The sequence below is a fragment of the Prionailurus bengalensis genome, chromosome X (assembly GCF_016509475.1).
Source record: "Prionailurus bengalensis isolate Pbe53 chromosome X, Fcat_Pben_1.1_paternal_pri, whole genome shotgun sequence".
Taxonomy (NCBI): domain Eukaryota; kingdom Metazoa; phylum Chordata; class Mammalia; order Carnivora; family Felidae; genus Prionailurus; species Prionailurus bengalensis.
The window spans coordinates 128,860,502-128,874,329 of NC_057361.1; the positions used below are offsets into that span (position 1 = coordinate 128,860,502).

Consider the following 13,828-nt stretch of genomic DNA (forward strand, 5'->3'; position numbering starts at 1 on the left):
TGTTGATGATCAAGCTCCTGCTACTTGTCCATTGAAGCAGGACTTGAAATCAGATCTTTTTTATTTTAAACTCCAGCTTGTTTTCATCCAAGTGCTTCTGTCTGGATGCCCAAAAGGAAGACTTATTCCTGTTGCATTAAATACTGAACTGAGGATAATTTACAGAAAACTTTGATCTTCACTTTAAGAGAAAATGTCCAAAGCTGCTTTATTTTCAGAAGAAGGGCTGTCCCAAGAAGGCTGCATGAAGGCAGGGATTCTGTCTTCCTTACTGAATCCACAATACCTAGCACAAAAGAAGGCACTCAAAAAATATTTGTTGATTATATGGCATACTAAAGGCAGAAAGGGAAAGTAAGTTGGGTAATGGTTTCCCAATAAATGATGGATGGATAATTATTATTAGTGCTGAAAAAGTAGAAATGAATGCAGGTAAGAGGTGGGAGAAACCCTGAAACAAAGGACAAGCTCTGTCTTTCTGACTGAAGCGGCAATCACTCAGCAAGGGCTGAGTGGTTTGGTAGGACTGCGATCGGCAGAGATATTTAAATTAGGCCTCCTTAAAATTGCTACTTTCCACCCCACCCCCATTCCCCTTTAAATTTTGTTTCAGTCATTACCCAGGGACCGGATACAGAGATTCCTATGGGGAGTTCTAATGGGTCGATTCAATTTCAACTGGATGACGCCACTTAGCTAAGCATTAAGAGCTACAGCTCCGGGAAAGCAAACGACACAGAGAGAGGGAGAGAAAGAAATTATAACAAGGAGCAATAAATCCCTTCCCTCCCATCCTCCCCTATAATCCATTCACAAGACCTTCAGAAATCATCTACATTCACAAAACAGCCAGCTAGCTGAGCCGAACACACTGCAATCTCATCCCCCTCCCCCACCCCCGTCTCTGCAGATTATATACCAACACACCCTGAGCTATATAAATAATCACACACTAGCGGTATCTATTGCTCTGTTGAGATACCCTGCGTCTACAACTGCAGTTTCTGCTGCTTTGGTTCATCCGTCAGATTGGAGGAGACAGAGGCGGAGGCGGAGGCGGAGGCAGAAGAGAAAGAGGGGGAGGAGGTAAAGAAGGAAGAAGGGGAGGAGGGAAGGGGGAGGGAAGAGGAGTGGAAGGAAAACGCTGAAGGAGGAGGGGGAAAAGAAAGAGGAGGAGGAGGAGAAGGGGAGGAGAAAGAGGCGGAGGAGGAGGAGGAGGAGAAATAGAAGAAGGAGGAGGAGAAAGAGGAGGAGGATATGAACAACTTACCCTGCTGAGCTTTCTTTGGGGAATACGTGCATCAAGATTTAGATCTGCATGTAAAATCTATACAAAGTATCTGCCACTACAGGTCTGACTCTCCTCCCCACCCCCACCCCCACCCCCCGCACCATCGTTTTTTTTTTTTTTTTCCTTCTTTCCGTTTTCTCTGCTGTGTCAGAAAGACCGACACAGAACTATCTCTGTTTCTGGCTCCACTGCCAGTGGAGTTTTCATTCAGACTTTCCGAAGAGAGGTGGAGAAACCTAAAGACTCAGGAGAAGAAGAGGTCTTTTGAGCCAAATGGGGCATTAGTTCTTCTGCTTTTCTCAGCATGGATAAACCTTTTCCTCAAGGTAAGCCATAGAGATTAGCTCTTAAAGACCCTAGAATTCTTTCTATGCAATGCACAGATTGCCATTCATTCCAGCCATCCTGTGTGTGTGTGTGTGTGTGTGTGTGTGTGAGTGTGCGTGTGTGTGCGCGCGCGCGTGTGCACGCGTACAAGAGCAAACGCGTGGGTAAAATAAAATGAAAACCATTTAAATGAGATTTAAATGAATCAGCTTTTGCACAAAACTATCCGTATTGGAAATTTATAAATCAAAATGGAACTTCAAAATAACCCTTTTGTATCCAAATGTCAATTTAATTTCTAGCCTGTTGACCTTTAAATGCATTTTGGTGCTTGCCTAAGCCCCTTATAGCGCAGCCTAACCACCCAAGCTGAGGACGTAGGGAGAGCCCGTGCTGAGGCCAGTCTGGCTGCCCAGCGGGCATCCTGTCAGCGTGGGGCTAGTCTGCTATTGGCTCACAAGTCTGGGCTGTGCATCGTTCAGATTTCATCACATCACCTTGCCCTGGGTAGAAATGGCGCAAGCTGACACGGCATAACCCCCTACTTACATTGAGTCAGAGCAATGATTTAGAAATCTCTGGATCCATTCCTGCGTGTGTGTGCACATGTCTCTGTGTGGCACACAGAAATTTTGTCAAAAGTGAGAACCTGTGAGCATGTCCAGTTAGCCAATAGGCATTTGATAGGACCTAGTACAAGTGGTTTATACTCCCTTCCATTCCTTTAGCTAATTATAATTATCATTCACCTCTGCATGCTGCAAACCAAGTTAGATGAACAGAAAACAGACCTTGAACTCTTAAACAGAAATCTATTTTGAAATGCAAACTATTGTTGCTTTTCTGGGTACATTAAAACCTCATTGTAACATAATGTGCTATTACATGAATTTGGATATACCAGGTGTTAAATCATGTTCCCAACAAGTCGGCTGCATACATACATACCAATAAGGCACAGGCTAGCATTTTATCCACAAGGAAGTATTAGTCTTGCTCCCTGTACCTCTAAATAAACATTTACTAAGACTTTATTCTATGCATTTTGCTTTCTTTGTGTTCTGTTAAGTCTCTCTAGCTGTGAAACAATCTAGATGGTGGTCTGAGTGACTTGGATTTGGAGGGTTTTTATTCAGAGTTGAGGAGTTGGGTAGTGAGGAATTAAAAAACATAAAGGAAGGAGACTAATTCTTCATGAAAGACATTTTGAGACAGAGAAATGCAAACAACAAACTCGGCATAAAAAATGTAGAGTATCAAGATAAGCAGGGGCTTTCAAAGCCCTCCTTTTGTGCCCCTCATCTTGCAGATAGAAAAACTGAGGCTTGGGATGGAAGTCACTTGCCCACAGTCACAAAACAAAGTAGAGCTAGAGTTAGGACTACAACTTAAATTTCTTGTATCTTATACAAGGATTTGAGGTTTAAAGAAAGATTCCTACTTCTGAAGTGAACAACTAGCATTTTCCCCAGGATTAGAATTAGGTGAATGCATTTGTTATTACAATTTTTCCCTTTACTGCTCATCACTAAAACACGTATATCTTTAAAAATGCAAGGTCTTAAAACTACAAGACTCTCCAGTTTGAAATAAACTGCCATGAGTCTTAATGAAACTATTAAAGTAATGAATAGGACCAGGGTAGCAAAATGACAAGTTAAGAGTTAAATGTGGTGAGAACCTGGCAGCTCCAGCAAGATGTATGTGGTAGGAGGGAGGCCCAGTCAGTGGCTGAGAGGTTAGTAATGTAAACTATATACAACTTGGTATTTGTAAGGGGGGAGTGCTTTGATAGAGATGCAAATGCCTTTGCACAGAGAGGGATTTTTGGAGAGCAGACTTTGGAACAGTAGAACTAAGAAAACATATAAAGCCATAGCAGAAATTCCCCCTATGTTTGCTTTCAGTTATTCTGAGAACGAGTGTATATAACAGCAGAGCACAGAAAAAAGTAACACACCCCAGAGCTGTTACACAGTAAGGTACAAAACAGCATTGAACCCATGGGAGTGGGAGAAAACAGGAGCCAGGCTCTCCTTTCCCCTCCTCTTCTTTGAAATTGAGGTTGAGTCATATTGTATCAGGAAGGATTTACCAGAGAAATCAGGGCTGTCTTAAGGTATTAGCATAGTAGGGCTTTAGATAGGGAAGTTTTCAACTTTAGTCTCAACATGGCAGATTTTAGGTTCCAGGAAGTAAATATATTTTTCTTTCATTAACAAACAGCATTTCTTGAATAGATTTAGCCCTCTAGTCCCTAAGTTGGCATAAGAAAAGAAATTTCTGTTTAGGTTGAACATAGAAAATTTCAGGGCTACAGAAAAACTGTTGAGAAAGCTATGAGCACCTGGCCAGAGTGACTGAGATGGGAGTGGGTTTACAATGCATCATTCATTACTGCAGAGGCACTACGTGACAGAAATCACTAGATCCCACCAATGTGCAGCCAAGACTTGTAATCACCTTGGCTCCTATTTAATAATATTTGATATGCATATTCCCTCATTTAATAGAATATAGAACTGACCGACAGCACGGTTTCTTAACTGTTTTTGCTCACAATGAATGGCCCTTTAATGGGTAGATAGATTTCTGAATCATAAACATGCAAGCAGTAGTAGTTTTTCATCTAATCTATCTGCTGTAGCAGTCTCTTGCTTATTTGTTTCTTAACTTTTTTCCCCTTTTACCTCCCCCAACAGTATCTATTTCAGTTCATCCTGTTAGTCAGATTTGCAAACAATTTACTATTATTCAATCTTGTTTTATCCTTCTCAACACACTAATTTTACCCAGGTGCTCCTGTCCTGTGTATTGCAGATTTTCCACAGTCCATTCTAATAAAAGATTTTTCAGGGCAGGAAGAAACCATCCGAGTTCATCCTGTTAGGTCCCTTGTAAACAAGACACTAGTACCTCATCATCCCAGACCAATGCCCAGAGCTTCCTTTAATCATCCAATCAAGCATCTCAACTTCTCAGTCTTACAGAAATCTAATCAATATCTAGATACACCTTCTCAACTTAAGCACCATATATACCCTTCTGCCGCGAAGACAGGATCCCCTTTGAACATGGTTCTGAGTCATTTCAATTATGACCTAGATTCCTCCAAGCTTAGCTTTTGAACCTTCTGGGCATGTCCCTGAGATACTTACTGATACCCTTGGAATCCCGTATGATTATCTCTTGTAACTTTGAGGCCTTGTATATCTTCCTTCAAGTTGTTGATTTTTAAATTTCCAATATGATTTGAATCTAGTTTCCTTTGGGAAATCAATGAGTCTAAAATGCATCCACTGTATTTGTTACTGTTCTTATAGTATAACAGAAACAAAGAGCCCCACGCATTCTTTATCTGATCAATGGGGAATAAATCTATTTCTTCTAAATTTGCCAAAAATAATTCTGTTGATTCAAAGCTTCTACATCCACATATCCTTCAAGTCAGCTGAACAATGTTTCTTTGTGTATTTAGGTGTTCCAATGAAAACTACTTTTTCCTTTCCAAAACTAAGATTATTAGTCTTAACAAAGTACAGCAAAGGTAGACGTTGGACACTTAAGGGGGCTGTGAGTCCAAGTAAATAAAAGAGACATAAATTTTGCTTTTGAGTGCCCAAATGAACAAGGGCATGTTGCTTAGTTTACCCTCAAGGATTGAAGATGTGGAAGGTATAGACGAAGATTTTTTTTTTTTTGCCAAACTTTGTAGTTACAGAATAATAGATGAAGGTATAGACGAAGATAGTTTTTTTTTTTTTGACAAACTGTGTAGTTACAGAATGATAGACCATAATAGGGTTCAGTCCTTCAAAATCACCTAGTTTACCCCTATAATTATATAGACAGTGAAATTGAGGCCCCAAAAAGCAAGTGATTTGACAAAAGTTTTATAGATATTTGAGCCTTAGAATGTCCACAGTGTTTATCTGCATTCTCTTGTGCTGCATTAAATAACACAAAAACAACTAACTAAAAAACGAAATTATAGTCAGACTGGTTCTTCTATGTGATGTGCCAGAAAGTTATTTTTAACCAAATTAAATCTTCTTTTCAAAAAATGAACAGATGTAAATTCAACTAAACAGGTTTGCATGGGGATATAGCCTCAAAAGGCAATGAGTCTGGTCATATTATTAGCCACTGAGGCCTTTGGCATCCTTATTTCTCCTGTTATTGAGCTTTGGACACATTTCAGTGCCGTGTTTGCTTGCTTATGGAAATCTAATCAAGCACTATCCTCTTTCACTTGTTCATTTCTATTACTCATTCAAGCTTTGCATTCTATACAGTAGTGTGAGTAATTGATCTATTTTGAGGAGGCCTGAAATATGATGGATTTCAAATGTATGCTTTATTCATGCTAGTGTTTCCTAGGTCCTAATGCCTGCAGGATGACTCTGGGATTTGTGTTGAGGTTCTCTTGTGTACACCTTTTTGGTTGTTCAGTCTTCCAGGTGTTGCAATACAGCAATCTACTGTTTGTACAACATTTTCCTCATAGTCACCATTATCAGTACTAGGCTCAATCAGATCCTTCAGAAAATGACCAGCCACCAGTTCCTGATTGTGGTACAATGGAGACACAAGCACATATGCTTTCTAGATATTCAGCTTGGTTTAGATCTGATATAAGAACATTGTTGCTCTTTAAGAAAGCCAGTTTACTGTGTAAGGTAAACATAGGGAAAAGCAGTTGAAGTAGATTCTGCCTAGTTCAATGCAGATTTGACTTAGGGTAGTAATAGGTACAAATACAGGTGATAATTCAAATAATTCAGGGTTCATCTTTTATGGCTCCCTCACCCCAAGTGTTACTCCCACATGTATAAAAGGGTTTTTTCCTATTGTTCTACAGATAGCCTGATTTTTGCCTTCTGTGTCTCTGCCATATCAGTGCCATTATTACATCTTGCCTGCCTACATTCAGTGAATCAAGAAATTCCTTTCTCATCTGTTTATTTATGCTTATCAGAAATTTCACTGAAGGGAGAATTTTGATTGATGATACATATATGTTCACCTGTATTTATGTCTCATACATACACACTCACACAACTTCTCCTGGAAGACTTGTGAGGCTTTTTCTTTTACACTGGCATTGCTTCAGGATGAAGCCTTCGCATTTGAAATTAGGTTCCATTTTTATTATAATTGTGAGGCTAGAGGCCTAGATTTCTGTGTTAGCAAACATCTGAATGAGATAGCTGCTCCTGTGACCCTAGTCATATGATGCAATACAAAAGGAATCAATGATCTGAGCTTTGCTCCCAGAATGCTTTATAGCCTGGATAAGTTGACCAGATTTGCCTGTAAAGAAGTAGGCAAGGTAAGTTACAGAATAAAGGTGTAACATGAGGACTACCCTAAAGTAATTGAAGGTAGTGGTAGAGGAGACAGGGCTCAAGCTTTGTTTAGTTCCCTGCAAAGTATTCAGGCCGATGTGTTCTCATGTGTTGTTTGTGTTTCTTCTCTCCTAGGATTTTCTGATGTGCCCTAACGTCCATGTAACAACAAGGGCTCTTTATCACCACAAGTGCCACCCTGACCCAAAACCACTCAGAACTCAAGAATCAAGGCAAAATGGATGCTGCAGTGACAGATGATTTCCAACAAATTCTTCCTATTGAACAGCTGCGCTCTACTCATGCTAGCAATGATTATGTGGAACGGCCTCCAGTCCCCTGTAAACAGGCCCTCTCCAGCCCTTCCCTTATAGTGCAAACCCACAAATCTGATTGGTCCCTGGCTACCATGCCTACTGCTCTTCCCCGCAGTCTCAGCCAGTGCCATCAATTGCAGCCCTTGCCTCAGCATCTGAGCCAATCTAGCATTGCCAGCTCAATGTCCCATAGCACCACTGCCTCTGATCAAAGGCTCTTGGCCAGCATTACCCCCTCACCTTCAGGCCAGTCCATCATCCGAACCCAGCCTGGAGCAGGGGTCCACCCAAAGGTTGATGGTGCTCTGAAGGGAGAAGCTGAGCCATCTGCAGTGCACCCCAGTGAGCACCTCTTCATCTGCGAGGAGTGTGGGCGCTGCAAATGTGTCCTTTGCACGGCAGCTCGTCCTCTCCCCTCCTGCTGGCTGTGCAACCAGCGTTGCCTTTGCTCTGCTGAGAGCCTCCTCGATTATGGCACTTGTCTCTGCTGTGTTAAGGGCCTCTTCTACCACTGCTCCACTGATGATGAAGACAACTGCGCTGATGAGCCCTGCTCCTGTGGGCCGAGCTCTTGCTTTGTCCGCTGGGCAGCCATGAGCCTCATCTCCCTCTTCCTACCTTGCCTGTGCTGCTACCTGCCTACCCGTGGATGCCTCCATCTGTGCCAGCAGGGCTATGATAGCCTCAGGCGACCAGGCTGCCGCTGTAAGAGGCACACCAACACTGTGTGCAGAAAAATCTCTTCTGGTAGTGCACCATTCCCCAAGGCCCAGGAAAAGTCTGTATGACCTTGCCACAAAATGGATCCAGAGCTTTCTCTTTCTTAGCCCCCATCAGTAAAGTGCAGGCCTCATCTTTGAAGAGGGGGAGGAGGAGTAAAGTAGCCAAAGTTAGGGCCTCACCAGTTTTGCTCCTGCGGTGTCAGGGGAATGGCCAAGTACATCCTGGTGCAGGATGCCTTGGTCTTGCTCACAGTATCTATCCCACTCCTCTTCAACCTTTTTACACCTTGCCGTTTTAGCCCTGTGGCTGTCATGGCAAATTCAGGTGATATATAGGCATGACATTTGGACACCGAGGGCTGACAGAGCCCGCAACGTGGAGGTTTAGGGGCTCCCCAATATAGTGCCTCTCGATGCAGGCTCTGAGCGTCACTCTACTTTCCACAGTGCCTTTGGAAACTTTCTTCTAAGATGGTTTTCACAGGTCCATGTGGAACAGCATTCAATATTCCAGGGAATCTGATCCCTTCTCCCTTGTTTACTGCCCTTCTCTTCTTTAGTCTCTTTTTCTCCCTGTCTCCTCTTGTTCTGTGCTCCTTCCCCCTTCGTTCCCAGTCTCTCTCCTTCTACTTTTCCTCTCTTTTCTTTCTGTCTCCCTTCCTTCTACTCCTTTGCTCCCTCTCTTTCAGACTAATCCATTCTCTACCTGTATTTCTATCTTGTTTGATCTATCTTTGTCTCTCTCTACCTGACTTTCTTTCTCTACTATGTCCGAAAGTGCTGTTTTTCCATAGGTGTTTCCTTTGACGCCAAACTTTGCTATGCTATACTATTTACTAAATTTTATTAAGGGAAATGGATTACTGTAATGAACTGATCACTAGCAATAGTCTATATCCTGACACGTGTGTGTGCGCTCATAACCACACTCACCTGTTTGTGAGCATATGAGGCAAAAAAATTATCTTACATTTCCAGGTTTAACTAGTTGGAGTTTTACTCCCTTTCCCAATAATCAACTTATAGTACTGACAGATTCCACTAGCATGCGGAGTAGGATAGTAAATCAGGATGCTCATAACTTTGTATGTCTGACCCAAGTGCCAAAGGCAGACGTGCTTTATAGCTAAATGAACAAAGCAAAGGATATTACAGAGGTCTGTTCTCTCTTAGAAGCTAACTGCCCTGAGACTGCATGGCTCAGGCCTTAATTATGGACATAAAAAGTCATAAAACTTTAGAGCTGGAAGGAATCTTAACTGTTCATCTAGTTCAATGCCCTTATTTTACAGATGGGAAAACTGAGGCCTGGGGATAGGAAGGGATTTTCCCAAGGCCACACACTGAGTTCATAGCAGAGTTGGGACTGGAATACAGGCCTTCTGACTCCTAGTTAAATATTCTCTACCCTACACCACATTGAGTCCTGGGACTTTTCTCATAGTACTCTATTAACAGTAACAGAAGGCCATTGCCATTCAATTTTCTGGAACCATGCCAACTTAGTGTACTGGTCTTTATGCAGTGCATGGTGGGTAGCTAATTAACTATCAGGTGTTGAGGCTGCCCCCAGTGGACATCATCTTTGGCTCTGTCACCTGTAGAAGCTCAAGTGTGGAAAAAACAAACAAAGAATCCCTAACCAAGCTGTACCTTCGCCTACTCTTTGCTGCACACATTGTGCTCACTCCTGGCTTTGTCTGCAATGGCAATTGCCTGAAAACCTAAATTTCAGCAACAGTGGAGAACTGAGATGAAAGACATATAATGCAGAGAACTGACTTCTCTTTTAAAAAATACCAAGAGCCTGTGTTGTGAATCCACTTCAATGGGAAAAGGCTGCAGTGGGGATGGCAGGCTCCTAAAGACAGCTGTTGTTAAAGACACAAGAATTAGATCCAGTTTCCCTCTGTAAGTGAATCCAAAATTCACTAAGGAATTCAGAGATTGAGGGCACTTGCTTGAAATCAAGGTGCTCCAACTTAGTTTAAGACTTCCAGACTCTGACTTTATATATCATCTCTTTTAAAGTGTGCATGGATGTGTATTGCAGAGTGGAGAGGTGGAGAGAAATGTATAGTCATACACAGGGGGAAGAAGAAGAGAACATCCATATCTCTTTGTTGGATATATACTATAGAAATATGTGCCACTCAGTTTTTGTTGGTTCTGACTCTTCCTGAAGTATACTGACATTTGGGCTGTACACAGCCTCATACTTTCACTTTCACCTCCTCTTCTAGAATTGCTTTGCTCTATTTTTGTATATATAAATATGTTATGATTATTATTAATAATGTTAATGATATTGCTGCAAATGGTGCCATATATAAGGTTTGGCTTCTTGGAACATTATAAACCCAAACCAATACCTGTAACCTCTTATGTTGCTTTCAGATCTTTCAATTTTAAGTAACTTTTAAAAATCTTACAAGTCTGCCTGATTGAACTTTGACTTATCTACCTACCCCTAAAGCTGTGCCCAGTTCTCTGAGTCCAGCTGGATGGTGATGAGTAGCAACACACACTTCTCCCCGCTTCTGCCTGAAATTTGCTTAGAGCTGAGATATATAAGGATTCTATGACACTAGTGCATTGTTCCTGGAGCTAAAGTTATTCTATGGATGTTTGCTTACTAGTATCAGGGCCCAAACTAACACAAGTCCCTCCTCTTTGATAGCTCCTTGATATCCCAATCCTGCAGTCCTTACTCAGGCAAATTGTGCACTGCCAGAGGGGCCCTGGGCTCTGCCATACACCCAGAAGAGCTCTTCTCAGTGTGTTTCTAAATGGCCTTACACTTGGTAGAAGAAACTGAAGGGTTACTCAAATGCAATTGCAATCTGCAATCTGCTGCTGAGTCAGGGCTTTCACTTGTGTCCAAGTTGGCCTGATACGGGCTGCATCTGGTTTACGTATAGATGGGTCCTGTTGGGGTATGCGTACAGATGTGTGAGTGTGCATTTGCGTCCCTTCTGTGAAGTTATATATATGTATATGTATATGTATAGTATATGTATATGTATATATATGTGTGTGTGCGTGTGTGTGTAAATATATATATTCACACATCTCTATATATTTTAATGTATTGCACATGTATATTTAAAATATATATGAAAGAACTCTAAATCCTGCAGAAAGCCTCTGTTTTCATTATTTTCTACCTTGTGGCATGTACCGTATAAACAGGAATATTAGAGGGTGTTTCCTGCTTAGCATTTTTTTTTTGCAGTCATCCATTACCGCCTTATTCTACTGCTTTCCACATATTGGTTCCCTGATACATCTCATATGGCTTTAGTCAAGAGCTCTCCTCTAATTCCAGCCCATCTTCCCTCATCACAATAGCTATAATAAGTATAGTGAACACTTGTATAGTGCTTACTGTATTGCTAAGCACTATTTTAAGCACGTTACCTATATTGGCTCATTTAATTCCCACATTAACTGTAAGATGTAGGTACAATTACAATTGCCATTTTACAGATGTGAAAACTAAAGCACAGAGAGGTTATTTGAACTGCTAAAGGTAACAATGCTTATAAATTATGGAGCTAATATTTGACCCTATGCTGTCTGAGTCCCAAGTCCCTGCTCCAGAGTTGGGTGTAGAAGTCTGAAGGATAATGCAAACTCTTCTGGTATAACAAGCCCCAAACAGTGAACAGTCCCTTTCCCTAACTGCAGTTCATCTGCAGCCTAAAACTTGAAACAAATGTGCTCCTATGTTAGGAGTGAAGCAATAATTACAGACATCATATATGTCTCTTGCTTCCCAAGATGATGGCATTACAAATTTCTCCACCATTCCCTTTGAAAACATGTTTGCAGACAGTTGCCATTTTTCAGGCAGTTTACAGTGTAGAACTAGTAGGGAAATATTGTGACTTGTGCCAGAGAAGTTTACGAGTTTTTAAGACTTTGACCTTTTCTTTATAGGCCCAGAGAAAACTAATTTGATTTCTTTCTGCAGAAAGTAGAACTAAAACTATTTTTGGAACTTGAGATTAGTTGGAATTGTTAACATTTAAGTTCATTGATTATACTGAGAGCATTTTTCTGATTCAAATGTAAGCAATCCACTGATGACCACCGTTCAGTGTAATACCTTACTTTTCCCATCACTGCCTTCATACTGACAATCCTTTACCCTGGTATTATTTCAGAGCCATAAAGACTCTTAAAGAACATCTACCCCAATGTCAACATTGTATATTTGGAGGAAAAAAATGCATAGAGAGGGAATAAAACCTGTCCAAAGTTACACAATTCTGAATTTGGGTGGAATTATGATTTATTTATTTTCAGAAATCTAAGTTTCTTAGAAAATAGAACTTGAAGCAAAAACTTATGTGCAATTCCAGGGAAGTAGGAGTAAGGAAAAAGAGTAGTGAGGAAGGAAGGAAGGAGAGCAAACAAAAAGGAGTGTATCACTGTGTTGTCCATAATCAGTTTCATGACAACCTAATTTCTCAATTTGTTATGACTGGCCATATTACATCTCCATACAGCCCATCTGGGGGACTAAAGGAGAAGAATTTGTCTCCTGCCTCCTATCTTAATAGTCAAATCCCTTCCCTGTAAGATATTAACTCCCCTACACTTCTGTGTAGTGCATGTGTGGATGCCCAAGCAGGTACCTTGGCATCTCATACGTCAGGAGCAAGGGGTAGCAAGTGTGTGGCTATGTGTGTGCTATAGGGAGACAAATGAACTTGAGAACGTATGTATTCTTGACTTGCTTTGAAGGGCTTCCTTCTATATGGAAATGAAGTCCCTGGTTCAACTAGTGGAGTAACAAAGTCTCAAAATATCCTTCTTCTTAGCATAAAAAGAAACTTTATCCTAGTGAACTCTTCAAAAAGTATGTCTAAACCAATGCATGTACATGCACTTATGTTCACTTAAGTTTCATCAGCATAATAGCAGGAAAATTGGTCAAGTTATTAAATTCAGGAAAAATGGCTAAACAAGTTATTTTGCAACACAAAAATAAAACATTCTGTTGGTCAACTGAATTTTCTCTATTTCAGCCACTAATTATGATCTATAGACACATTCTAAGAGCTATACTATCTCTTATTCTCATACTCAATAATTCCCCGTGCCCAATAGACTATGCTCAGATGAAGTCAAAGCATCTAGTTAATAAAAACATCCCATTGATATAGTTTTATATCTATGGACAGTGTCATTAAAGCATTGGAATGCATTCCACTCATTTAATTCTTGCTTTTTTTTAGGTAAGAAAAGATGAGCATAGGAGAATTCTGAAAGTTTTTCATGGTGAATAATGAAACCATGTCATCACTCCAAACAATACAGAAAACTCTCCTTCAGTGACATCTACTTTACTGAGTCCAGTGGTTACTTCTCTGTTCTCATGTACCTGACTTACTAGCACCATTTGACATAGCTGCTCATTCTGTCCTCATAAAAACACTTTTACCACTTGGCTCCCAGGATACCATATTCTTCTGGTTTTCCTCCTACTTCACTGTCTGCTCCTCTCTATTCTTTACTGGATACCCTCATTTTCCTCACCTCTTCATATTCAAGTATCTCAGCAATTGGTCTTTGAAATATGCTCTTTGGGTACCATTTGCATGATGACTTTCAAAATTGTATCTCCAGCCTGGACTGCTCCCTTGAACTTCTCACTCATATATCCAACTGCCTATTTCACATCTCTACTCTGATATCTAGTAGGAATTCCAAACATAACATGTTCAAACTTATTTTTTCTCTCCTCAAACCTGAACTTGGCAGCATTTCTTATCTCTTTTAATGCCAATTCCAAACTTCTAGTTGCTCAGGTCA

The 13,828-nt window shown here is 40.8% G+C and overlaps 1 protein-coding gene across 1 annotated transcript; it reads left to right on the top strand.

Annotated features, from left to right (window-relative positions):
- Positions 1-1,226: 1,226 nt before the first annotated feature.
- SPRY3 (sprouty RTK signaling antagonist 3) lies at positions 1,227-13,021 on the top strand. The gene is made up of 2 exons (XM_043569935.1): positions 1,227-1,617; positions 7,102-13,021. The coding sequence occupies exon 2, from the start codon at positions 7,205-7,207 to the stop codon at positions 8,069-8,071; it is 867 nt and encodes a 288-aa protein (XP_043425870.1). The 5' UTR covers positions 1,227-1,617; positions 7,102-7,204; the 3' UTR covers positions 8,072-13,021.
- Positions 13,022-13,828: the final 807 nt, after the last annotated feature.